The sequence below is a fragment of the Cynocephalus volans genome, chromosome 8 (assembly GCF_027409185.1).
Source record: "Cynocephalus volans isolate mCynVol1 chromosome 8, mCynVol1.pri, whole genome shotgun sequence".
Lineage (NCBI taxonomy): Eukaryota > Metazoa > Chordata > Mammalia > Dermoptera > Cynocephalidae > Cynocephalus > Cynocephalus volans.
The window spans coordinates 43,059,809-43,087,378 of NC_084467.1; the positions used below are offsets into that span (position 1 = coordinate 43,059,809).

At 36.2% G+C, this 27,570-nt stretch overlaps 1 protein-coding gene across 4 annotated transcripts in view; it reads right to left on the bottom strand.

Annotated features, from left to right (window-relative positions):
* EPS15 (epidermal growth factor receptor pathway substrate 15) overlaps positions 1 to 26,919 on the bottom strand; it is a 116,948-nt gene extending 90,029 nt beyond the window's left edge. For all 4 annotated transcript variants that reach the window (XM_063104954.1, XM_063104956.1, XM_063104953.1 and 1 more), the window contains exons 1-3: positions 26,753 to 26,919; positions 3,417 to 3,458; positions 625 to 714 (exon numbers count right to left, since the gene is read on the bottom strand). In XM_063104954.1, coding sequence (XP_062961024.1) covers positions 625 to 714; positions 3,417 to 3,458; positions 26,753 to 26,785 — 165 coding nt within the window. In that variant the 5' untranslated portion in view covers positions 26,786 to 26,919. The remainder of the gene's footprint in view (positions 1 to 624; positions 715 to 3,416; positions 3,459 to 26,752) is intronic.
* Positions 26,920 to 27,570: the final 651 nt, after the last annotated feature.

Here is a 27,570-nt window from a genome sequence, read left to right on the forward strand (position 1 = left end):
GGAATCTTAACCCTTGGCTTGGTGTTGTCAGCACCATGCTCAGCGAGTGAGTGAACCAGCCATCCCTATATAGGATCCGAACCCATGGCCTTGGTGTTATCAGCACCACACACTCCCGAGTGAGCCACAGGCCAGCCCTAATAATTAATTTATTAAATGATTTTTTTTTTCAGGATTTTGAATATGTATAAATTTTATGTATAATGATTTCATAGGAGAGGGTCTTTCCACTCTTTTACGCTCTTTCCAAAGCCTCCCATCCCCCACTCTATTAACCACACATTAAACACAGAGACAATTATAATAAAGGAAGTAGGGATAGAGCCAGCTGTCTGAGTGGGTGGCAAGGTTCCCAGTCTGCACTGTTTCTCCCCACCAAATGTACTATTACTTCCTCATTTCATCCTACTAAAAGGTAATGTGTTTCTACAAATCTTAAAAACACCTTAGTTTTCAAGAGAGTAAATCACTACACCACAAATTCCCTCCACTCCATTACTGTAACTGCTTTTATGACTCGGTTCTAATTTCTAAGCTTCTTGATGGTATCTTTGTGAATTTGCACCTGGTTCATCTATAGTACTATAAATTCATTACAATCTAGTTATAATGAACAAATATTACCTTTCCAAGTATCAAGTCTGGAAGTCCTGATTTTTTCAGGAAAGCAGCAGCTTCAGAAGCCAACACCCTTCCGGTATTATTTGTATCAACCTGAAAAGATATAAACCGTAAGTTGACAACAGACATAAAGGCAAAATTATCACCATTTACCTGACTTCCATCCCTGTGATTTGGGAACTGGCTTTTTCAAGAAAGGAAGAGAAATCCCTTGACTAACGTGGGCAAAGGAATATATATGCAGAGAGCCATATAAATAGAGTACCGTCTAGACATCACTGGCAATTTACAGTGTTTTTTATCATGCCCACTATACAAATGATGGGGACTTTCCTTTAAGACAAAATGAGGTCACCAAGAACAGAAATAAATTTTTTTAAAGATGACTCTCATTTTTGAAAAGACTTCCTAAACTTCTACTTGTAAAATAAAAAGTAAATTTTAAAGTCAGGGGAAAGGTAACATGATACTAGGATATTTGTGAGATAGCTGTTTTTCCAGTTTAATTAAAAGATTAAGTTTACTGTAAATATATACTAAGTATTCCAGACAGTCCAATCCTAGCCAAAAAGCTGGAACATGGGATAAATTGGGCACTCAGCAAAAAAGGAAGAATTGCTTAATCCTTCAAATTTGGGGTAAGAAGGAAGTACAGAAAAGGTTGGAAAACCTGCCTCTAGAATTCTTCAGAACTCTTTTCTTTGCCTACTCCCTGACCAGGGTGCAAAAAGAATAACCACATCCCACATAACCTAAATATAGAGGCACTCAAAGGAAACACTGATGAAATTATGATGAAATATTTACGTACTGCATCGCAATAAAGAATTTTACTATCTTTTATTCTTTTAGTTACATAATAAATTAAACATAGCCAGTAAGTCTTTGTCATTTATAGGCAGTTTCTGTTGTACACCAATGCTTGCCCAAAGCCTGTAGCTCAGAAACTGTGTCTTCAACAAAGAAAGTCTCAAAGCATCATGAAAGGGCTAGCTGGCTAGTACAGTGGGTTAGAGCACAGTGTTGTAACACCAACATCAAGGGTTCAGATTCCCATACCAGCTAGCTGCCAAAAAAAAAAGCAGCATGAAAGAACTATACCACATACTCTGAATTACTAACACTTCAAAAAATAGACTTCTGGGTAAAGACTTCTGAGCTGACATCACTTAGACAACTTCCAGACTGTACTGGTAGACTAAGTCAGGATTTCCAGGATTCTTCTCAGTCCAGGGAAGCAGATGTACTTCACTACTGACACAAGATCTGGCTGAACAAGAATTAATTATATAGGACTGAATAAATTGTTAAGGAAAATCTAATTATGATTATTTACTTGGAATATTATTGGTATTGTCTTTAATGTTCTATTTTCTAATGGATATGTGAAGAAGCCCTTTCTTTTCCTTCTTAGACTATTTCAGTCCTCAATATAGTAATGCTATATGTTTCTCACTGACCCTTCAGAATTAAAAGAACAAGTACTTTCACTGAATGTCTTTACTTTTTATGGCAATATAGCTATTATATAGGTTCAATAACAAATTATTCTCCTTTTTTATCAGGATATAAATGAATAAATCAATTGTGCAAAACAAGGACATACTTGAAACGATTCCCTTTTATTCAGATAGAACAAGCCACAATTAAGGAATAAGAATTGACATTATGTGGAACCAATGGTCTACAAAGCCCTCTCAAGAAATCTGGCCTGCTACCTGGTTTATAAGGTCCCAGCCTCACAGGTAGTAAAGCAACATCACTTACCAGCAGGATAGGAACCTTAGCAAATCTAGGAAACCTCAAGATGAGATAAATTTACTCAAATTTAATATGTACTGCAGGTAAAATATGATGGAGAAAATTTCTAAGGTTCAGAGGCTAGCCTCAAGATAGAGGAACAAATAATGGAGGCTTTACAAAGTACAATTTGAGATTCTTAAAATTTTTCAGGCAAAAATTAATTCTCTGGCCTTAGAAGTTACTAAATAGTGTATGGCTCTAAATGTGCGGCTCTAGATGTGCAAGTCAAAACCAAGAAGGCCTTTAATGGTTAATTAATACTTGCTGCAACTATGTAGATAGCCAGGCTAAATACAATGAAACCAGCCTTTTCTGTGATCATGATCACAACATAAGGAGACTGTTAGGAAAAATGATCCAATATTTGGAAATGGACTAATGAGATTATCCATGGTATGCACACTTGATTGATTTTCTACTGAATAGACTATTTTATACTCTGTAGGGGCATAGGTTAAATTTATAGAAAACTGATAGCAATGCAAATGATTCCTGTCCATATCGATGCAACTAAATTTTGTCTCATAGAGAATATAAATCTCTATAACTCATATTCTCATTTTTACATCTGACTGGTTCTCCCAGTTATTAATGAATTGAATAAAATCCTTGACATATGCTCATTTTATATTGTATGAGAGTCATGCTTTTCACTCTGTGAAAATTAAAGAGTCTTAAAAACACCATAAAAGTCTTTCTATTTGTCTTATAAATTAATTTGGATATTTATATCTGAATGAACTTATCTAATGTATGGATTTTTAACATATATATTTAAGACAACTAAGTATTTGGACTTAATTATTTTTCCTTCATTTTTCTGGGAGCATGTCAAAGGCATTAATTATTCAAAGTAGAAGACTAAAGCATGAGAAGTTGAAAACAAGACATGTCGAATTTGTCCAGCTAGCTGGTAATCCACATATATACAATCAAGAGTTAGCAGTACATTTTATGTTCAATCTAGGAAAACAATAAAACAAAACTCTTACCTGTCTATAGTATTTTTCATATACAGGATTTCCACTCGATATCTAAAATAAATAAACAGAAATTATATGCTATTCAATAACTTCTATGAACATATTTGGCATTCACTCAACAAAATTTTTGAGGAACAAAGATAAATAAGATAAAATATCCCTGATTTCAAGAAGTGTGGCTTTGTTTCTTCTTGGAGGAGGGGGTGCAAAAGGGAGAATGAATAAAGACAGTCACATGGATTACTAAGAATCAGGTAGACAAAAAACAAAGAAACTTAAAATTATTTTTGACACCAGAACTCTTCCTCATGCAAAATTTTACCCAGAAACCCAGCACATAACAAATTCGGGGTGAAATGCTTTGGTTAAAGCCAGTTGAGAGTCCCAAAGCCCCAAGCACTCATCCTCTACTCAAGATACCTGTGAATACAGTTCAAAAATCACTTCAATAAAATATTCAAATGAATACACAAACTGATGATAATGATGTCATCAGATCTAAATCAGGCAGGCAGTGCCATTCAATTTCACACCACAGTTCAAAGGGTTCCTTGCTCAGCTGATGAACAAACTTAATAACTCATCTGAAAGGCAGCTTAAGAGTATCAACATTTGAAGGCTCAGGTTTGCCTGCACATGAATGTGTTAAGAGTATTCTAGAACCAGGAAGGGAATCCAAGAAGGCTTCATGGGGGTAATATCAGAGCAGGAATGTGAAGTATGGGAAGGATGGGGAGATGGTGATTTTATACAGAGATAATAGCATGCACAAGGCACACAATGAACAGAAAACTGTATGTTTGAAAAGAATAGCAAAGAGCTCTAAATGGTAAGAGGGATGGGGGATAAGATATAAAGTTTTATAGACGACAACTTAGGAAGGGCCTCATCTGCAATGGTAAAAGTAAAGAAAATGAGGATGAAAAGTGGGACAGATTCTAAAGTTATTAACTTGATATTAGGTCTTGATATTAGGTGATTATTTATATGTATATACAGAGAAAGTAGAAGCAGAATATAGAGAGCTACTTAGGACATAATTTTAATGGTCCAGTTGAGGACCTGAACATTGGCAATGGAGAAAAGAAGGGTACGGTTTGAAGAAAAGTTTGTAGGATAGATTTGACTAGACTAATTAAGTAGGTGACGAGCTGAGGGCATATTTATAAATATATATATATCTCTTTCAAAAAGTTGTATATACACACACATATATTCAGATTCAAGACTGCAACATGTATATATGTATGTGTGTACCTGTTGGTTCTGTTTCTCAGGAGAACCTCAATCTCAAAGAGGTTACTTGTCCAAGCTTTTAAAAGGCAGAGTCAAGTCTTAAACTCAGGTCTGTCCCACTCCAAGCTTCAAGCTGCTTCCCATATGCCCCGGTTCACCCAGGACGGTCTTGATTTACAATGTGTTGTCCCAGCATCCCATCCAGTTTACCATTTGTCTCAGATTTCTCATTTTTTAAATGAACTATTATTAATTGTTCCATTAAAATAAACCAGGATGGATTTAATAACACCTCTACTGTTACATGTAGTTTCTGGCCAAGGTATCAGCTAATAGTGTATAAGTGCTTTAACCACTTGACCAGTGATGAAATCTGAAAGAGAACTAGTGGTAATCCATCTTTCTTGTCCTAATTCTTTACAGATGCAACATTAACGAACGCCTTCCTTTCAAGAACAGATAGCACACAAAAGGCTCACTGAAAAGTATCCTCAGATACAAGCAACCATGGACAGCTAATTCCTTATGGTCTTGCAACATATTAGGAGAAATATTTGACACTGGTGCTCCTGCTGGCTATTTGGTATGCTAGCCAATACAGTGACATATACAGTGACCTGCAAGATGCACCAGGCCACCAGCCAGCTAGGTCAGTGGTAAATTACAGGCTAGGCAAATGAAGTATGTGTGCAAGGAGTCAAGAGTCTGAAAACTCTTCGGTGGTTTTGTCATTTATCATATGGTATAAATCTACATCTGTTTATTTATTTTGTTGTTTGGTTATCATTTTTTATAATCCAATAAGCCTTTTCAGGAGCAATGAACTATAAAGAAGAAACTATATACTTAATTCAAAACTAAGCACTAAATTTTTCATTTCTCCAGAAAATGGATGGATAAATTAATTTGCATAAAACCTTTGAGGCTATTTCTATTCATGGGAGCTCTAGCAGCATCACTGTTAATGAGTTAGCTGCAATTGCCAAAATTTACAAACGTTTTCATATATCCACAGTTAAATTTTAAAGATGAAACGATACGTATGCTCTCACAAACTGTCATCATATATTAGAGGCTAGAACACTTAAAAAACTACCTTATAAATCCAACCTAAGTGTCTCATTAGTGAATCTTTTTGAAAACAAGTACTCTAAAAAGTAGTCGTATATTGTTCAAAAGTTGGAAAATGATTGAATCAAAGATTAAGTTCAATGAAAATGCTCCAAAAAAAACCTTCAGCTTTTGAAGCTTTTAGCAAATACCAATTATTATAAACAAGTTTGCCAAGACATTGAAATGCATACTTCAAAAGCAAGGGAAGAGCTAAACAAATTAAATGATGAGAGCTCAAACAGTACATAACATTTAATTTTGAGGGCTCACCAATTAGCTCACTTTTCTTTTTTTTTTTTAAAGATGACCGGCAAGGGGATCTTAACCCTTGACTTGGTGTTGTCAGCACCACGCTCTCTCAAGTGAGCCAACCGGCTACCCCTATATAGGGATACAAACCCATGGCCTTGGTGTCATCAGCACCACACTCTCCCAAGTGAGACACAGGCCGGCCCTGATTAGCTCACTTACAGCATGAACCTTCCTATTTTTAACTGGATAAATATTTATTCTGTACTGGAAAGGAATAAAATTACAGAAGGCTTAAAATTTTGCAGCATTTAAATTTGGTAGAACACGTAAAATAATCACAAACAGGGACAACTATTTGACAAGGTCTGTCTTATAAAAAATATTTGTCAAAGACAGTACGTTTAATACAGGCAAAAAGACACCACCTGTGAAAACACTGGGGTTGATTTATAATTTTCAGTAAGAAAAAAATTAGAATATTCTCCATTTAGCCAAATTTTTCCTGAGCTAACTGGTACATACAAAGCACATTACAGAAAGTATGTCAGAAGTTAAAAATATTACTGGTTACAGAGAAGAGTCAACTGTAGGCACTAACAACCACAAAGCATAAAATGTAACTCTGAAAAAAAAAAGTAACTCTGAAAAATACTGCAGACAGTTTTATGAAAGAATTAAAATTAATAAAGCAAAATTGGAAAATAATTACTTTGTTTAGAAAAGCATCAGTAACAGAGTATGAGAGATTTGGCTAGGAAACTGATAAAAATATGGTTATTATCAAAAATAATTATTTTGCTTGGTTTAATATTCAATTAAAATCAATGTAAAGATTTCTTAATTTGTTATAATTCACGACAAATGTTTTAGAAAATTTTATTTTGAAATAAGACTTTAAATGAAACTTTTTTACTGATCTACCAATGCAATAAGCCATTTTAATGATCAAAAAATAAATATTCCAAAAAGTGTACAGAATTTTAAATTTTTGTAGACTTTCTCAAAAATGTCCCAGTTTGAATGAAAAATTATATAGTCACTTCCTTACAGACAAGGGTATAAGTACTTTGCTAGAGAAAGCAAATTACTTATGTCCCTCAATGATGAAGAGTTAATTTTAGTTGAATTTTACCCAGGGAAAAAACTCATATACAGTATGAAATTCTAAGTTCCAAACTGTACCTTATTAATCATCATATTACAGATTAACTGGTTATTACATAAACATGTAAGAGAAGGCTCACTAAAGTATTCTAAAGTATACCATGTGCGGATTACTATACAAATCCAATACAGCTAAGTAAGAATGGAAAAAGCCACTCAAATTGCCAAGTCACTCATCAAATAAGAAGACCAAAAAGTGTTTCTGGTGTGTCTCAGTAAAACGGGTCTTTGTTGCTGTCGTCAGACTACATATGATCACTTTTTAGATTAAAAAAAATCACATATAATGAATGTACTGAGAAAAAAATTTGAAAGGCAGAGCTTAAATGTCAATAGTGATTATCTTTGGATAATGAAATTATAAATGATTTTTATATTTTTCTTTAGACTATTCTGCACTCTCTGAAAAATTTTTATAATAAGCATTCCTTACTTACATAACTAAAATGAGACAAAGCTATTTTCAATATGGGAAAAAATATAAAAATCCAAAAATGTGATTAGCATATAAACTTACATATGAATTTTTAGCAACTAAATTAATTTCTAAAAAAAAATTTTTTTAATATTTTCTTTCTTTTTTTTTTTTTTTTTTGTCTTTTTCGTGACCGGTACTCAGCCAGTGAGTGCACCGGCCATTCCTATATAGGATCCGAACCCACGGCAGGAGCATCGCTGCGCTCCCAGCGCCGCACTCTCCCGTGTGCGCCACGGGCTCGGCCCAATTTCTAAAATTTTAACTCCAGTTGTCAAAATCAAAATCCGACCTTTTAAAATGTTGGTATAATTTAAAAGCATTATTTATTCATTATCTATATCATAAACTTTTATCAGCTATTACAAAGTTAAATATTCATAAATGTCAGAATTCCTTCTAAAGAGTTGAAAATCTGAAAAAAAGTAAAGCATTTGTAAATACAAGATGTTAGAAAGCCAACACAGTTTTGAAAAAACACTTATGCCTTGGTATCAGATAGGTGTAGTTTCAAAGCCCATTCCACTACTTCTTAGGTATGTGATCTTGAGCAACTTATTTCACATCTTTGAAGCGCTAGAATGCAGATATAGATAGTGACAGAACACGCAGCAGCTATCTTACATTGAGAGGTAAAAAACATGGCTGAGAATAACAGCAACAAGAGAAAAGAGGCCTGTCCCTGACATGGTCCTGAAGCTGCCTTAGTAGCCCTAGACCACTTACTTCACTTGGACTGTTATCTGAAAGAGATAAACTTTACTGCTTAAGCCACTGTGATTTTGGCTTGAACCAATGTCCTAACTAATGCAACAAAAATAAAACAAAAAAAGGAGCTACTATTTTCATTAAGAAAAAATCTGTTATTATAATTGCACATGTAAATATAATAAATATAAATATAATAAACTGTCCAAAGAAAAAAGTTATTATAAAACTGTAGCATAATATACCATGTTAAGGTGTGATAGATGGTATTACAATTCTCAATCATCTACCTCCCTCTCTATATACAGAGTATGTATAACCTCTCTCTGTAAGAGCATTAATATCCCTGCCTGTTGCCATGTGACTTATATAGTGCCTCTTCTGTGGGTGCTCCAGTGTCAGGTGTACTTTGGCCAATGAAATGTGGGAAAGTTTCAGTTCCAAGTAGAAGCTTTAAGAGCTATTGTGTTTCTACCAGCTCTTTTTTTCTCTCTGCCAAGAGAACAGTATGTCACATATAGGGACTGCTCCTCCAGCCTGGATCCTGAAATGAAAAACCATCACAGAGCAGAAACATAGCTGATTCCCTGGGAACCTATGATATAGGTAATAAATAAACCTTTTTTATTGTAAGCTACTGACTGATATCTTGTGTTGTTTCTTAGTGCAGCATAATCTAGCAAAAGTTAACACATAAGGAAATCTAACACCAAAGTGTATCAGGCAGTGAGAGAAAAAAAGTAGGGAGGGTCCCCAGTTACAGGGAAAATTCATAGGTTAATAATTAAATGTCAAGAGTTGCTTCATATGAAATTTCTGGTGTCATTTCTTGGGAGGGTACTGTGGGAGGAGATGCTAGATGACATGATTTTGAGAGTCTAATATTCTGTAACACAAAATGAACTGAAACTTTAAATGGTTTAGTCTTATTATTAATGGTTACAGTACAATGTGGGAAAAAGCGAAAATAGAGAGACCACCACTAAAACGTAGTGCCAATCTTTTTTCAGTTAATCAGAAGGTTATATGATATAAAGAGTAATCAGTAACTAAACTAATAAAATGGAGAAGGAAATGGGTATGACTATAAAGGGATAGCATGAAAGATCTCTGTAATGGAACAGTTCTTCATCTTAATTGTGGTTGCACTCACATGAATTCACACATGATAAAACTGCATATGCACAGAACTATATATATAAACACAGAAATGAACATCTATAAAATTTGTGAAATTTGAATATGGTCTGTGGACTGTACCAATGTCAATTTCTTGGTTTTGCTATTGCACTGTAGTTATACAAGATGTTACAATTAGGGACAAGGGAATGAAGGTACACAGGACCTCTCTACTACTTTTTGCAACTCCCCATGAAAAGATGGTGTGAAGATCACTGTGAAATAGAGAGATGTAGGTAATGCAGATGGAAAGAACAGCAAACAGCTATGAGTCTAGGTAGACAATGGAACAGATTTTATTCCTTCAAATAAACACTCAAAATCTTTTTAGTTTTGCTCTCCCTAACAATTTAAGAAAATGAATAACAGAGCCATACTAGTGAACATAAAAAATAAGTATTATAATGCACACAATTTTCTGTAATTTGCCTTAAAATTATTTTTGACGTATTAGCACAGAAAAATTCAACTTCTTAGAATTCCACCTTCTAATACTCCATTTTCAAGAGGGCTGAGAAACCAAAAGGAGGACTTAGCCCCTATATCCTTTCAACTCCTCCATCTCAACCACCACCACCCCATTAATGGTGGATTAGCAACTCCTAAGGCCAAAGTACTAACTGAATACAACCAAGAAGGTCCTATGCTTTTGTATATACGTGTTTACACGATGTGAACAGTTTGCAGGTTAGGAGACTAAAAACTTCAGATGGGCTCGTGATGTCTAAAAAAGAACTGTATATTTCACAATGCAAAGGAAAACAGGATGAAAACTAATAGTAAACAGAAGACAAGAATGAAAAATAAAAAGGAGCAATAGTGATCAATAGTAATCCAAACTAACAAGGTGCGGTGCTCAAGGAAAGACAAGCAGCCATCCCATCTACCCCAAGAGTAGTTCCCTTACAGAATGCACAGTATTAACCCTCAGCTCTGCTATTCACAACTAATTTAATAGTTTAATAAATATGAACTGAATGCCTTTTAGGTATAGGACAATAGGTTTAGGTGGCTAGTTACAATAACCAGACAGGGCACCTGCCCTCAAAAGAGCATACATTCTAGTAAAAGTTATAATGTTCCATTCTGCAAAGATGATATCATCTCATGTTTGTTCTATAATAAATCACTATAAATTGATAACATACTTAGCAGGCAAAAAAAACCTAAGACTATAAGTCCAGGATTCTAAAGGAAATTTTCAAAATCCAGTTCTAAGAATATATTTGTTTTGGAGAATAACAGAATTGAAAGATGAAAGCAACTTTAAATAGAATAGTCAAAAGAATTTCAAAAAGATAGTACAGTGGATAATACTGGAGAAAAATGGGTGTAAACAGACCAACTAAAACCAATAATGAACTAGTTATTGTTGAATCCAATTCAACCTGATCAAAAATCTACGTGGCAGAGTGACAAAGAATAAACACAAAGAGTGGCTTTGGTCTCTCATCAGAAGACTTAGTGCGTCCTACAATCGTATATGCCATTCTAGCAACAGGCTAGCTGCCCAGAGCCAACCCAAGTCTCTGCTCTCTGCATTCCAGCGCAGCACTCCTCAGCCACTCCAACTATGGCTTAAGTTATTAATGCAAATGTGATTCGACCCCCTGCTCTGGACGGTACAGGCCATATGCCTTGGTGGTGTCCACGTGGTACTGGTTCTGCAGGTGCACAGAATACAAGAGCTGTGGGGGCATGGCTTCCTCCATCTAGATTTCAAAGGATGTTGCAGACAGAGGCTGAAACCTGCCACAGGGGCAGAGCGACCAGAGAGTTCCTACAAGGGCAATGCCAAGCAGAAACACAGGTTGGAACTGCCACAGAGATTCTCCACTTGGGCAATGCCTAGTGCAGCATGGGAGTGGGACCACCACCAAGACTGCAGAACTGTAGAGCTATCAGCATGCAACACCAGTCTGGAAAAGCTGCAGGCATGAGACTTTTAACTCATGAGAGCTGCTAGGTGGACTGAGCCCAGCAAAGCCACAGGGGCAAGACTGCTGAAGGTCACAGGGGTCCCAACTCCCACCTCAGTGTGCCCAGGATGCAGCACATGGAGTCAAAGGAGATTATTCTCCAGTTTTAAGACAATGTTCTTTTCCCTGTTGGGTTTTATATTTACCTGGGACCTGTTACTCCCTTTTGGAATGGGAATATCTTTCCTATGCCTGTCCTACCTATATTTTGGAAATAGATGACCTGTTTTGATTTCACAGGCTTACAACTGGAAGAACTTTGCCTCAAGGCGAATTGCGTCTTGAGTCTCACCCATATCTGACTTAGAGTCTGGACTTCAGACTTTTGAGTTGATGCTGGAATGAGTTAAAGGCTTTTGAGGCCATTGAGATGGAATGAATGTATTTTGCTTCATGAGAAAGACATGAATTTTGTGGAGCAGGGGTATAATGCTATGGTTTAAATGTGTCTCCCAAAATTCACATTAGAAAGTTAACCCCCAATCCTACAGTGTTGGGAGGTGGAGCCTATAAGAGGTGATTGGGTCATGAGAGTAGAGCCCTCATGAACAGACTAATGTCATTATCACAGAAGTGGGTTCATAATCGCAAGAGTGTGTTTGAAATAAAGTGAGTCCTGCCCCTCATGCTCTCGCTCTGTCTCATGTGCTCGTTTCTGCCTTCCTTCCTTCCACCATGGGATGACCCTTGCCAGATGCCAGCGCCATGCTCTTGGACTTCTCAGCCTCCAGAACCATGAGCCAAATGAATTTTTTTTCTTTATAAGTTACCCAGTCTGTGGTATTCTTTACAGCAACAGAAAATGGACTAAGACAGAACCTTATTAGCTTTATTCCTAAAATGAACAACATGTACCATGCAAAATGCTAAGTAAACTGCCTACTCTCAGTTTCTGGTTCTTTTCAAGTAGGAATGGGGTAAGATATAAGAATTAACATTTCTAACAAGTTCTCAGATACTGATGGTACAAGGACCACCCCCAAGAACTGTGAGCTACATAACCAAAATGTGAATTAAACCCCTTTCACATAATACTAGCTTTTATTTTAAAGGTTGAAGTAGGCACCTTCAAGGTACTGAATATACATATGCATGTTTTCCCCCCAAAGATCAGAAACAAGATAAGGATGTTCACTCTCATCACTTCTATTCCATATTGTACTGGAGTTTCTAGCCAGGGAAATTAGGCAAGAACAAGAAATAAACAACATCCAAGTTGGAAGACAGGAAATGAAAACTATCTCTACTTGCAGATGACATAATCTTATATATAGAAAATCCTAAGGCATCCACTAAAAAACTATTAAGACTAATAAATACCTTAAGCAAGGGTGCAGAATATAAGATCAAGATATACAAAAATTAATTGTATTTTTACATACTTGCAATGAACAATCTAAAAATGAAACTAAAAAATCAATTCCATTCACAATAGCATCAAAAGAATAAAATACTTAGCAATAAATTTTACAAAGAAGTATAAAACTTATACTCTGAAAACTGCAAGATGTTGCTGAACAAAATTAAGATCTAAATAAATGAAAAAAATCCTATGTTCATGGATTGCAAGACTTAACATTGTTAAGATGGCAATATTCCCCAAACTAATCTACAGATTCAATGCTATCTCTTTCCCTCTAAGAATTCCAGCTGACTGTATTGTAGAAATTGACAAGCTTATTCTAAATTCACAAGGAATTGCAAGGAACCCAAAATAATCCTGAAAGAGAAAAGCAAAGTTAAAGGACTAACATGTCCCAATTTGAAAACTTACAACAAATCAATGGTATTCAAGACAGTGTTGTACTATACAAGGATACACATACAGATCAATGGAAAAGAATTAATAGTCAGAAAGAAACTGATACAGTCAACTGATTTGGACAAGGGTGTCAAGATCACTTAACATGGAAAGAATAACAAATGGTGCTGGGACACCACACCACAAGCAAAAGATATCCACAAGCAAAAGAATAAAATTGAACCCTTATCTCACACCATATATAAAAATTAACCCAAAACAGATACAAAGACCTAGATATAACAGCTAAAACTATAAAACTTGTAGAAGAAAACATAGGGATAAATCTTCATGACCTTAGGTATGCCAAAGTACTCTTAGATATGACACCAAAAGCATAAGCAACAGAAGAAAAAATAAATAAATTGCACTTCATTAAAATTAAAAACTTCAAAAAGTTTCAAAGGACATCTCAAGAAAATGAAAAGACAACCCACGGAATGGGAAAAAATATTTGAAAATCATATATCTGATAAGGGCTTTATATCTAGAATATATAAAGAACTTTTACAACTCAATAATAAAAAAAGACCAATAACCCAATTTTATTTATTTATTTTTTTTAAAAAAAGATGACCGGTAAGGGGATCTTAACCCTTGACTTGGTGTTGTCAGCACCACACTCAGCCAGTGAGCGAACCGGCCATCCGTATATGGGATCCGAACCCGGGGCCTTGGTGTTATCAGCACCGCACTCTCCCGAGTGAGCCACAGGCTGGCCCCCAATAACCCAATTTTAAAATGGGCAAAGAACATGAATAAACATTTCACCAAAGATGCACAGGGCTGGCCAGTTAGCACAGTTGGTTTATAACACCAAGTGTCAAGGGTTTAGATCCCCATACCAGCCAGCCACCAAAAAAAAAAAAAAAAAAAAAAGGATGATGATGATGTACAATGGCTAAGCACATGAAAAGCTGTTCAACATCATTAGTCATCAGGGAAATGCATATCGAAAACATAATGAGATAGCACTTCACACTGACGAGCATGACCATAATCAAAAAGTCAAAATTAATGGAGAGGATATAGAGAAATCTTCATCCTTATACACTGATAGTGGGAATATAAAATGGTGCAGCCGCTTTAGAAAACAACTGGCAATTCCTCAAATGACTAAATATGGAGTTTCCATATGATCTGATATCTACCCAGGAGAAATGAAAACATATATCTGACATGGTGTACGTCATATGTACATGAATATTTAAAGCAGCATTATTTATAATAGCAAAAGGTGGAAACAACCCAAATGTCCATCAGTGGACAAATGGATAAACAAAATGTGGTATAAGCATACAACTGAATATTATTCAGCCATAAAAAAGAACGAATTATTGATATTTGCTACAACTTGAATAAACCTCAAAAACATGTTAAGTGAAAGAAGCCAGTCAGAAGAGTCTACATATTACATGATCCCATTCATATAAAGTCCACAATAGAAAAATCTATAGAAACAGAAAGATTAAAATAGTAGCTTTGGGTTGAGTGAAGTAAGGGAGACAGAAGGGTGATAGCTGAGGGGCACAAGGTTTCTTTGTGAGGAGATAAAAATGCTCTAAATTGACCGAAGTGATGTCTGTACACATCTGTGAATAGACTAAAAACCACTGAATTGCACTCTAAGTGAGTAAATTATATGATATCTGAATTATATCTAAATTAAGCTGTTTAAAAAACAAAAAATAAAATTTTTAGAAGGAAACAAGGCAGGAAATACAACAACTAAGCAATTTTAAAATATTTCATAAATTCAGTAACTCTAGAGCTTTTCAGAAGTGCTTGATGACTCATATTTTTAAATGCAGATATAGTTTTTTAAATTATTATTTATTTGGACACATAGAGTACTTTAAAACTAGGACTAGAAATCAACTCAGTAAATTTACAATTTGCAGATATACTTTCCCCTCCACCTAGTCTCATAATGAAAGAAAAACTATACCTAGAACCTAAAAAATTAAATTTTTAAATATTTTAAACATTTATCAAACAGGTATAAGTATATGTCATGTCAATTATACACTTATTTGAAAGGCAATGTTTTGTGATGTTTTCCTTATGAAGGTTTTTTTGGTGAGGTTGCAGTAAAATAAGTCTGTCTACCTTAATCTATGAATACTGGTACCACTAAAATTTCTGTGCAAAGGAAGAAATTCGTCATAAAAAGGTGTGATGGTACGAAGGAGAAAACTTGCCAAGCACAGAGACAAACCAAGACATTTCCAACAAGTATGGCTGAAAGTAGAGTCAATGTTTCTGAACTGTTTCTGAAGTGCCAGATGGTCCAGAATCCACCCCCAGATCTTACAAGGCCCTGCATAAAAGTGTGCCAGAAAAAAAAAAAAAAAAAACAGAACAGAATGTAGAGAACAGACTAAGAATGAAAGCAACACAGACTGCAGACAAGGATGAAAACTGTATGCAAACTGCAATATTTCAATCTTCATCAAGCTCACAACATTTAATACCAATTTCCTATAAGTGAATTTTGACAAACTATAAATGGCCTTTGCAACCAAATTAAATATACTCATCTTAATTCCTTCAAAATAGTGTTTCCTTCAAAATAGTGTTAATTCCTTCAGAATAGTATTAACTCAATTCCTACCTGAATTAATTATTGCTGCTGTCTGCTTTGCCAATCAAGAACTTAAAAATATAAACTAAAACATCACTCAAGTTTAATTTCAAATCTCAAAGGTATGCATAGAAAAATAATTCAATAATACAGTAAGTACCACATATAATTCTACAGAAAAGAATTCAGCAAATGATATAGCAAAGGTTATTTGCAACAATATTAATTACACCTGATATTTATAAAATATCTGTACACATAGGGCTTAATTAAACTATAAAGCACCCAATCAATGAATATATCCCAAAGACATTAAGAAGATGCTTATGAAGACCACGTAGGAAAACAATGTTAAGTTTAAAAAACCAGAATATAGGGCCGAGCCTGTGGCGCACTCGGTAGAGTGCTGCGCTGGGAGCGCGGCGACGCTCCCGCCGTGGGTTCGGATTCTATATAGGAATGACCGGTGCACTCAACTGGCTGAGTGCCAGTCACGAAAAAACGACAAAAAAAAAAAAAAAAAACCAGAATATAAAATCATACATATATGAGTATATCAAAAAGTTTGTGGAAAAATAGAATTAAAAGACAATATAATCTTTCCATGAGCTTTTTGACATACCCTTGTATATATTTATATGTGTGTGAGAGAGACAGATTATAACCACGTTTGAAAAAAACTTGTAAAGGAAATAAAATACTAAACTTTAAAGAATGGTGTGGATGGTGATTCATCTTCCTGCTATTTTTTTGCAAGTTCCAAGCTTTCTTTAATGAGTGAAGAACTTTGGAAATGACAAAACATTTAAAAGATTATTTATATGAATTCTGCACATAAGCTCAGTAATAATAAAAACAATTCTATTTACTGAATGTCTCCTATATCCCAACAATGTATATTCATCATCCATAAGGAAATGGAAGCTTAGAGAGTTTAGGTTATTTGCCATGGTCATCCAAGAGATAGTGCAAATGGCAGAGCCAGAATTCAAATCCAGGTTTGTCTAGTCCTAAGTCCAGAGTTCTCCCCACTACATAAAATTTCTCTCAGTATCCCTGGGATGAGAATATTGATATTCTGCTAAAACAATAATTACACAGAATATTTTACATACTATTTTGGAGTCAGTTACGATCTTTTGAAGTCTATCCTGAACCCCCTTCCTAATGTCCTATGCTCAAAGTTAAAAATTCTTGCTTTATTAGAAAGAGAAGAAAAAGCAAAGAATAAATCATAAGAAAATGGATGTTATATCCCACAATGTGAACCCTAGTTACCAAAACACAATGTGAGTTGAATCAAACATTCCTATAGTTTTATGTTGTCCTTTTAAGTACAATTTAAAACATCATCTACAATATCAACCCTAGATACTATAAAACAATTAAAATATTAAAAACTAAATTACTACTAAAAGTTCCATCGTAATCATAGGATATACCCACAGCACCCCAGTACCTTACTTCTATCATCCTTCATCATAGTGCTTATCACACCAGAAAGTCAGTATTAATCTCTGTAAAAGACTAAAAGCTACTTCAAAGCAAGTGTCATAGTCTTATTTTCTTGTATGACCAAGGCCTACTACAGTAGTGACATGCAAAAGTCATTCAGTAAATATTTTCTCAAATAAGAGAGGATCAATCAGCAATATTGGAAACATCTTTAATGAATAGAAATTTCATATTTTCAATATATGCATAATGATATATCTCTGTTGTATCTATAGAATATAAGGTGGAATGAAGTTATGAATAATCCTTAGCATGAATGATCAAAATTCTAATTAAGTGCAACATTTCATAAAAATTAACAGCCCTATAAATAACTAAAAGCTATCAATTTAACCTAAGACATTCTGACTTCAAAGCCCAAGATCTCCCATTATTTTATGCTAGTCCTTCAAAATTCTTCAGCATTAATGTTCATATCTGGAGAATCAAAAATGTCTAGAACTAGTGGCTCCAGGTTTTATTAAATAACACAGTTGGTTTCTTAGGGAGTTTCTGTGTGATACATGCTATCATACTTAGCAATAAAATACTGAAGGAACCCCAAGTCCAAATAGCCATGTGTAAGAGAATATTAGCTTAAAAGTAAATATTGGCAACAATGTGCACTAATCTGGACAAGCTTAGGTTTTCATAAGCAATAAATTCCTAGAGGTTGCAAAATATAAAACTACTCTCTACTATGTCTAAAAAACCCTCCACTATAAGTTGGTACAATAATCACTTTCTAGAGATGTGGTCTGTGCAATACTTGATTGACTTTCACATAAGAAGATGTTGCAGCTTAGAACATGTTTATTTATAACCAAGGAATAGCACCACAATTTGTCAGTTCTGTCAGAGCCATCTGTCCTTAAAAATACATTCATTCAATTTACATCTGAGTTGTTTAGACTACTTTGGTTATAATCCTGGCTCTACCACTTAGCAACAGTTTGACCTTGAGCAAATTACTTCACTCCTGTGCCTCTGATTTCTCTTTTTGTAAAACAGAGACATAAGGAACATCAGGTTGTAAGGATTACTGAAAGGTTCATCAAGTTGTAAGGATTACTGAAAACAGTGTCTGACACATCGTAAGTGCTCAGTAGGTATTAATTATTATTATTATTACACTAATACTGATCTCTTTCTCTCTCTCTGTCACACATACACACACACACTGTTATAGACACACCACTCTTGGAATAATTTGTTTCATTCACACAACAATAGAAGAATGTAATATCACGTGAATGTTCATTTTCATCCCAGAATTTGACTAAAATACTGTCAGTGACTGTTTACAGGAAGCAGCACAGCAAATGTGTTTGAAGAACAGACGTGCCTGGGTTCAAATCTCAACTCTACCACTCACAATACAACCCTGAGCAAGTAATACAGATGATTAATTCCCACTTATAAAAAAGCTGTAAATATTAAGTAAAATAATGTGTAAATCACCTATTAGTACTTATTAGGATTTCAAGAGACATCAGTCCTCTTCCTTCTCAACAGTGGCATGAGAATGTGTTCCTTCCAGGATCTTTGCATTAATACTTAGCCCACTAGATAGAATTGGTGGACAATTAAAATAAGACCACACTAAAAAAAGCAAAGAAATCACACATAAAATTAAGTTCATTATTTTAGGTTTTCTTATTTAAATTAAGTTCAATATCTATGCACAATAAGTCATTCACAGCTCATGGCAGGTTTAGGAATAAAAATATGAAGATAAACTATTCCCCTGTCCCTACTCCTAGAAATCACAAACCTCTGTCTCTGCTATATGTCCTAGTAGATCACAAAAAGTGTATATCTACATCAGTAATTCTCAACCAGGGACAATTTTATTCCCCAGGAAACATTTGGCAATGTCTGGAAGTGTTTTTGATTGTCATGACTGGGGAGGATGCTACTAGCATCTCATGGATAAGAATGCTGCAAAACATTCCACAATGCAGAGGACAGCCTTCCACAAAAAAGAATTAACCAGTTTGAATGTAAATAGTGCCAAAGTTTAGAAACCATGATTTTAAAAACTATAAAGTACTGCAATACACAAGCTTTAATATGTTCTTGTCCCAGTGTTCTTGGCCAAACTTGTATTTTTATTGAAGATATAACAAGGAATAAGCAGCCTGATTATTTCATATGGGAAATTCCTGATACCATTAAATTTCCACTACAAAATCCCCAGTTTAAAGGGGGAGGAAGTGAGACTTACTTTTCTCTGTATATGTGTACCACATAAAAACAAGTTTTAAAAATAGCCCCAACCTTTATTTTTCAATCACAGCTACAATTCATTTGAAAGCATAATTTATATCACAAATATAAGTTTCTTCCACCTCGCTTCTATCTTACATATAGTAAGATAGAAGACTCAGAAAACTCAGAATTTAGGAAAGCATAATGCATAAAGCAGGGTATGAGGCCAACTTTTAACAAATTAGAAAACTACAGGGATGGCTAAAGAATGTATATACTAAAAGGCCCATATATGCTATGACCTTTTTCATTCATCAGCTCATTTTATAATCACAACATACTTAAGAAGTCTCAATAATTTATTTCTATTACACAAATGAGTGATTGAGCTTAAGAGGTTAAGTAGCTTGCCCAAGATCACAGAGCTACTCAGGGGCAGAACAGGGATGCTCTTTCAGGTATATTAGTCTGCCTCTGCTCCTGAAGTTTAAAAATCTACATTTGGCAGAAGATCTAAGAAAAAAGACTGATTAATTTAAACACATAAAACTTAAATATTTCTACTTAATCAAAAAATGCCATAAACAAAAAAAGCTTTCTAACATCAAGGCCACGGGTTCAGATCCCATTACCAGCCAGCTGCAAAAAAAAAAAAAAAAATTAAAGAGAAAAAAATACTTGCAAAGATTTTTGCAAAGTGCAAATTTTCCTCAATATACAAAGAATTCTTTCTTACAAATTAGTGAGAAAGAAGACCAACAGTCCAACAAGAGAACAGGCAGTTTACAAAAAAGGAAATACAAATGGCTGCTAAAGAAAAGAAAGTAAAGTTCAATGTTTCCCAAAATTAAAGAAATAACAAATTAAAACAATGAAATACCATTTTTATATACCAGAATGACAATGATCAAAAAGTTTGATAATATACTATGTTAATGAAGCGGTGGAAGAAACAGCACTCTCAAACACTGTTGCTGGTACGGTTCTTAATACAAATTAGCAATATCTATCAAAATTAAAAATATCATTTGACTCAACGATTAGTCTAATATCCACTAGAAACTAATCTACATACTCACATATGTGCACAAGGACACGTAAAAGAATACTCATTGCAGCGTTGCTGGGATAACAAAAGATTCGAAACAGCATAAACGTCCATCATTAGGTGGCTAGTTAAATAAATTACACTACATTCATGTACAGGAATACCCTGAAGTTCTGAAAATAATAAGGGAAATCTACATGTGCTGGTATAGAACAATCTCCTAGATCATTTATACTAAAAATAATATAATAATAATAATAAATTGTGAAAGAGTAAGCAGCTTACTCAAAACTATTACTGGAAATACACATAAGTAACTGGCAAGAATGATTGCCTCTGGGAAAGGGTCTGAGGGTCTAGAGCAGGAAGACTTTTCACTAGCACTGTTTGAATTTTTTGAAACGTGAATTTATGCTGGCTCTTTCACTTACTGATTATAATACTTAAGTCCCAAATCTGGGCCTCAGTATCTTCCCATTAGAAATGATGATAATAATAGCCTAGTTCATTGGTTATTGTAAAGATCAAATGAAAGTGCATAAAATGCTTTGTAAATTATAAAGCAGCACACAAAATTATAAATTAGTCCTCTAACTGAATTCTCCAAAGTAATTATAATAATTATTGTCATTCCTCCAATGAACTTCTCTAAACCCAAAGATGAGAATATTTAAAATGAAATCTAAGTATAATCTTAGAACAGTTTTACTTTAGTTATCGAATTCAATTTAAATGAGTAAATTTTCAAAAATGTTGTCATATAGAAATGTTAAATCAATTGATTACAAAAGAAATACATGCTCACTGTTGAAAACAAAATAAATAAAAACTATAACTATGCTATTATAAAATCTTGGTGATTTTTCTTCTAGTCTTTTTTTCTATTCATTATTAACTGGGTTAGATCATTTTTCTAAATAAAAAAAATTTTCAACTTTACTGTAACACAGCATTCAAATTATAGCATTCCTCAAATTATTACAAGCTCCTAATAAACATAATTTTTTTTTTTTAAAGATGACCTGACCAGTAAAGGGATCCCAACCCCTGACCTGGTGTTGTCAGCACCAAGCTCTCCCAAGTGAGCCGACCAGCCATCCCTATACAGTGATCCGAACCTGCAGCCTTGGTGTCATCAGCACCACACTCTCCCAAGTGAGCCACGAGCCAGCCCTCTAATAAACATAATTTTTAATGAAGGCATATCTTGTTGATGAGGGTTCAACACTTTAAAATGAAATTCAAGCTTGTGGGTTTGCCTAATGAACTCTGCCTAGATTAACTTTTCATTTATTATTTCTATCAATTCTCCAAGTAACCAGATCTTGATCTCTCGATCTCTTTCTCCCTCTCTCTCAGGCCATTTTCTTGCTTTTGATTTCCACACAGTTCCCAAAACTCACAAAACAAGTAAGTGTACAAAGTGCTTTTATAATTACTTGAAGAGCAAGTAAATCAGATTACTAGAGAGTAGAAATTCAGAACTATGATTTGTTGCTAAAGATGGTCAATCTTTTTCTACTACATATTAGTCTGTTTCTAGCATTCTGTCTGCAAATAGAGTGAAAACAAAGGAATACACTCAGATTATTCCTGGGAGACTTTCTATTGGACAAACCCAACTGTTCCTAATTAATTTAAACTATGACAACCCCTCCCAAGTGCTAAACATTCAAAGCCATCTTTGAGAATGGTTAGATATTTCTCAAGGAAGCACAGATTTCCTGAGTATACTATATTATAATTACAGGCAAAAAAAGAATGCTTTTCCCACGTAAGGAGCTCAAATATCTCTATCAAATTGAGTAAAATATTCCTTTTCTGCTCTGAGAACATGTAATTTTCAAATTCTTCTCGGTATTTGCTGTCATAATTGCTAAACCAGACCGCTAAGGTGATACATTAGCACACATTACGTACTTTTAAAAAATACAATTAAGGGCCGGCCCGTGGCTCACTTGGGAGAGTGTGGTGCTGACAACACCAAGTCAAGGGTTAAGATCCCCTTACCAGCTATCTTTTTAAATAAATTAATTAATTAAATTAAAATTAAAATAAATTAAATTAAAAATAAACAGAAAGTGAAATTATGGGAGATTTTTGCCTCCAATTTCCAAATTTTCTATAATACAGTTATATCACTCTTGCAATTAATAAAAAAAAGCAAAGGAAAAATATTCTTATACCATTTATTCTTTTAGACCATATACTAGGATTTTTTTAAAAATTAAGTCCCAATTTAAGGCTTTTTTATTATTAAAAAAAAAAAATCCTTGTTAAACTAAAACAAAAAAACTTTAGTGTAAAGCCGAACTGCTGAAAGATAACTTAAAATACTCATATATCATATTTCAAGAAAATAAAAACTTTATCATCATCAAGCACACCAATTGCGACCCACAACTGTATCAAGATACCATCAAAAGCACTGGAGTTTCAGAGGCAAAAGACCCATGTCTTCCATCCTCAAGAAACTCACTAACTAATTAAGACAACAGGACATATACTGAAAAAAAAGAACAAAAAATATAAAGAAGCGTTCGACATGCCAAGCATCCAGTCCACAGAGAAGCAGTAGTAAAACAGACAGCTTTTGAAATCCTACAGATATTGGTTCAAGTCTCTCAGATCCACCACTTACTAGCTTATGTAAATTATTTCCCTCATTTGTAAAATGAATTGTTAGATTATGTGAAGTAAAATTCCTGGCATACACTAATACCCACAGGGAAGCTAATAGTATTATTGTTATAATTAACAATACAGGCATTAGGGGGAGAAATTGGCAATTGGAAAAGTCAAAAAAAAAAAACAGGCATTATTTATGGGATACAGGCATTAGAGGGAGAAATGAGCAATTGGAAAAGTTTAAAAAAGAAAGTAGTACATAACTTTTTTTGTAATCTATTACACAAGCAAAAAATCAAGATCTTTCTCAGTCAAGTTTTACTTCTAATTGACAAGAACATAGAACATCTAGTGAAGACAACTGAAATTAGAAAACACTAAGGCTGTACAGCACTGAAATACCCTGAGAAAGTCACCACTAAGATCTACAAACCATAGAATATGATCTATATAAATGAATGTTAGAGTTGGAAAAGTACTTAAATCAGCTCAAACTCTTCAACTAGAATAGTTCCATGTTTTGTTTGTCTCTAAGTTCCAAGAATTGTTATCTATATCATTCATTAGTATATCTTCAGTCCTAGAACAATTTCTAGCACATAGTGAATGCTCAACAAATATTTGTCGAATGAACTTTAAAGTTAAGAAACTGAGGCCTGGAGACTTAACCCAAAGCCATACAGTTAGCTACTGGCAAAGCTGGGACTAGAACTAACATATCATTACTCTAGTATTCTATCATCTCTAAAGCTAGAATATAATTTATCAGCACCGCACTCTACCGAGTGAGCCACGGGCTGGCCCTAGAATATAATTTAGATCATTTATTTTGGTGGTTGGGTTGGTTGGCAAGCCAGGAAAGGGGAAGGAAGGCATAAGCTAAAACATTTCTCACATTTTTCCCCAAAATGGCCAGTTTTGCTTAATTGATTAAGGCAAGAATTATAAACAAGACTCGGTGCAGTGCCTAGCACATAATAGGTACTTTTAAAATATCTGTTGAATGAATGAACCTACTCCAAAACCATTATCATCCCATGACCAGAGTCAGAAACTAACTTCAGCATCTGTTTAATCTTCTTAACTGTCATACAGCTCTTTAGAATTTTCAGTCATTCGTACAACAGTTATTAATCACTTTCTTCCAGATAGGCACTGAGGGAGAGAGATGAATTAAAAGATGTCCCTGTTCTGAAGGATCTCTCACTTGAATATCCCTATATCTACACGTGTGTGTTGGGAGGGTGGATGGGAGAAACAGGGGGTGGTGACATAAGTAGATCAATAACGAATGTGAAACTAGGTTGCACTATTATCTCAGCTTATCCATCTTAAGCAGTTAAGAACAATTAAAATTAAATTAAATAACCATAAATCTGCATATTTTGGAAATAACAAGCACATTAGCATACATTAATTCAGAAGGTTATTTTTTTCCTGTGCCTTTACAATATATCTTATTGCCTCTTAGTGTCTTACAATCAAAATATTCTAAATTGATTTATTTGAATTATCAATATGAATTAACCGCCAATGTTTGTTCTCTCATATGTGAGACACTGAAGGATATAATACCTGCTACTGATGTAGTATTTACTGTGCACATGTTAATACCTAAATATATAACCAAAGAACTTATGTAAATTATTTAAGCAACTATAAAACTGACAGAGCCTGAAGCAAATCCCCAGAGATGAATGATAGTAAATAGAAACTAAAAACATAGTATTACCTAGGGAGAGAATAAAGTATGCACACAACTAAGAAGCATTTCTAAAGAAGTCTTCAAGAGAACACAATATTCAAGAGCAGGAAAACGCCTGCCAGAATTGGCCAACAGAGCCAGAAAACAACAGCCTGTCAACACATCTTGTTTAATGCAAGTCACTAACTAGACTCACAGAAAATTAACACCCAAAAGGCAATGTTGCCATTCTTCAAACATGAGTTTCAGGAGGACCCTTCCAAAGAGATTCATGACCAAGACTAAACCACCACATTCCACTTTATAGGATTCGACCTGTTATCTGCTTGTCGAAACAGGACAACCAACACCAAATAAACTGGGAAGTAGACTTCACTTATGATACTTATAATTCTTGCAAACTTATAATTCCTCAAGTTAGTTATTTTACCTGAGGCACATATTTATGTGTGATTCCTGGTTCCTGGGGAGAAGACATTTTTCACTATTCTATCCTAGAGTGCTAGGCAAAACACCCCAAGAAGCCTCTTAATACTAACACAGAAAACTCTACCGCCAATGCATGTATGCCCTATCCCAGCATTAAAGCCTTAGAAGCGCCGACAAATCTGGGCCAAGGAGACTACAAGATGGCAGGGAGATACTACAATGCAGGCAGGAAGGCCAGGGTGGGTCCCAACTGGGAAATACACGGCCACCAGCTCTGGAGCGGTAACAGGCTAAGAAGGTGAGGTTGGGGTGAGTTTTGGTCAGAAGGGCAAGAAGGGACTGGCAGGTGTCTGTCACCTCATCATCCTGGACATCACAGTAAGATTATAATTGGCCTTCTTTACAGAGAGGGAGGAACCAGATTCGCAGATTGAGATATATTTAGAGGTGTTCTGTGAAGCACAGGGACTGGGCTCTGAAGGAAGCAAAAAAACAACAGGAAGGACTCTGAGAACAGGTTTTGGTGAAGATTCCCCCAGGACAAGTGATCTCCCCGATCGTTCCTAGCACCAAGACTGTCGGAACCACTTGGACAGCGATTGGGTGAGACATCCCGAGTGGAACTGGAAGTAGACTTGGGTAGCAAAAGACTGAATCGGGGGTCGGACCCACAAGTTAAGCCGATCAGGAGGGGAAGAGACTGAATTTAGGAAGGGGCTAGCAGGTCAGGTACTTGGGTAGGATGAGACTTGGTTGGAAGCGAGGCTGAGTGAAGGAACCTGCTGCGAAGGGAGGGCTTTCGCTGGAGTCCAGTGGGCAAAGGCCGGTTCTGAGGAAAGACAGGCTTGGAGGGGGTCTGTGCGTCTGGCCCGTGCAGGCAACTCTAACTGGGGGGAGGCGCGCTGCCTGGCCCAGAGGGTGCGCCTCGTGCCATTCGAGGAGAGGCTGACCCGCGCGAGCTCAACAGGAGCTCACCTGGCGTGCGTCTGGCCTGAAAGGAGGAAACTTCCTGGGTGGGTGAAAGTTGACCGGTGTGAGCAGGGCCGGCACCGGCTGAGCGCGGCTGGGGCCACCGTCCACTCAGCTGTGGCGCAGGGGACCGCGCGGGGCGGGGCCGGGGGCGCCGACCGACCCGGGGCGGGGTCGCGGCTGCCGCGGCGGAGCTCTGGCTCGGGATGGCGTCCTCCCTCAGTCACACACACACGCTCTCGCTCACACACACCGGCCGCCCGGCCCACCGGCCAAGAGAAGCTGCCCGGGCCCGTGAGGCTTAGGGCGGTGGGGGAAGGGGCAGGGGGTACCCGCCGGCCGAGCCCGACGGACAGGCGGGCGGCGTTACCTGTGTCAGGGAGAGCTGGGCTGCCGCAGCCATGGTGTTTCCATCATGCACGGGAGGGGGAGGAAGGACGGGCAGACCGGGGTTCGGGGCGGGGAGGAGGCGGAGGGAGCGGCCGTAGGCGAGGCCCGGGCGCGCGGGCAGGCGGGCGTCTCCCCTAACTTCGACAACTTCCCTCCTCACGCCCGCCCCGCCCCGCCCCTCCTGGCCCCGCCCTCCTGCCCTCCCGCCGGAGCCGGCCGCGGCTGCACCCAAACCCTGGCGCCGGAGTTTGAGCCGCCGGACCAGAGCCTCCCCCCCCCCCCCCCCCCCGGCGCTGCCTGGGAAAACCCGGAGCGGATATATAGTTAAAGTGGACAGGCTGGAAAGGCGACACCAGATTGTCCTGTGAACTTTAGGCAGGTCACTTAACTACTCTGAGCTTCTCCTAATGAAAAATGGGTGAAATTACACCCACAGTCCAGGTTGCTTGAGAGGACTAAATGAGATAAAGATAGAAAATAATACAGCACTTTATATATGCCAGGCTCTGTACTAGACACTTTACATTTAAATTGTAAGATGAGGAAACTGAAACACAAATAAGTGCACAAATGAGGAAACGAAGCCACAGATGTCTTATCTAAGGATTAGACAGTTGCATTAGAATCCAAGTCTGACTCCAAAACCTTTCATGTAACTATCTGCTGTTCTATTGAAAAAGAAAACTTAAGCCATTTCCTCCCGGAGCCAAAATCTACTTGGGAGGGGGAAGGAATGCTTTCTTTGCCTGCTGCCTGTCACACTTAGATTGTTCAATAAAAGATTGAAGGGGCCTGCTC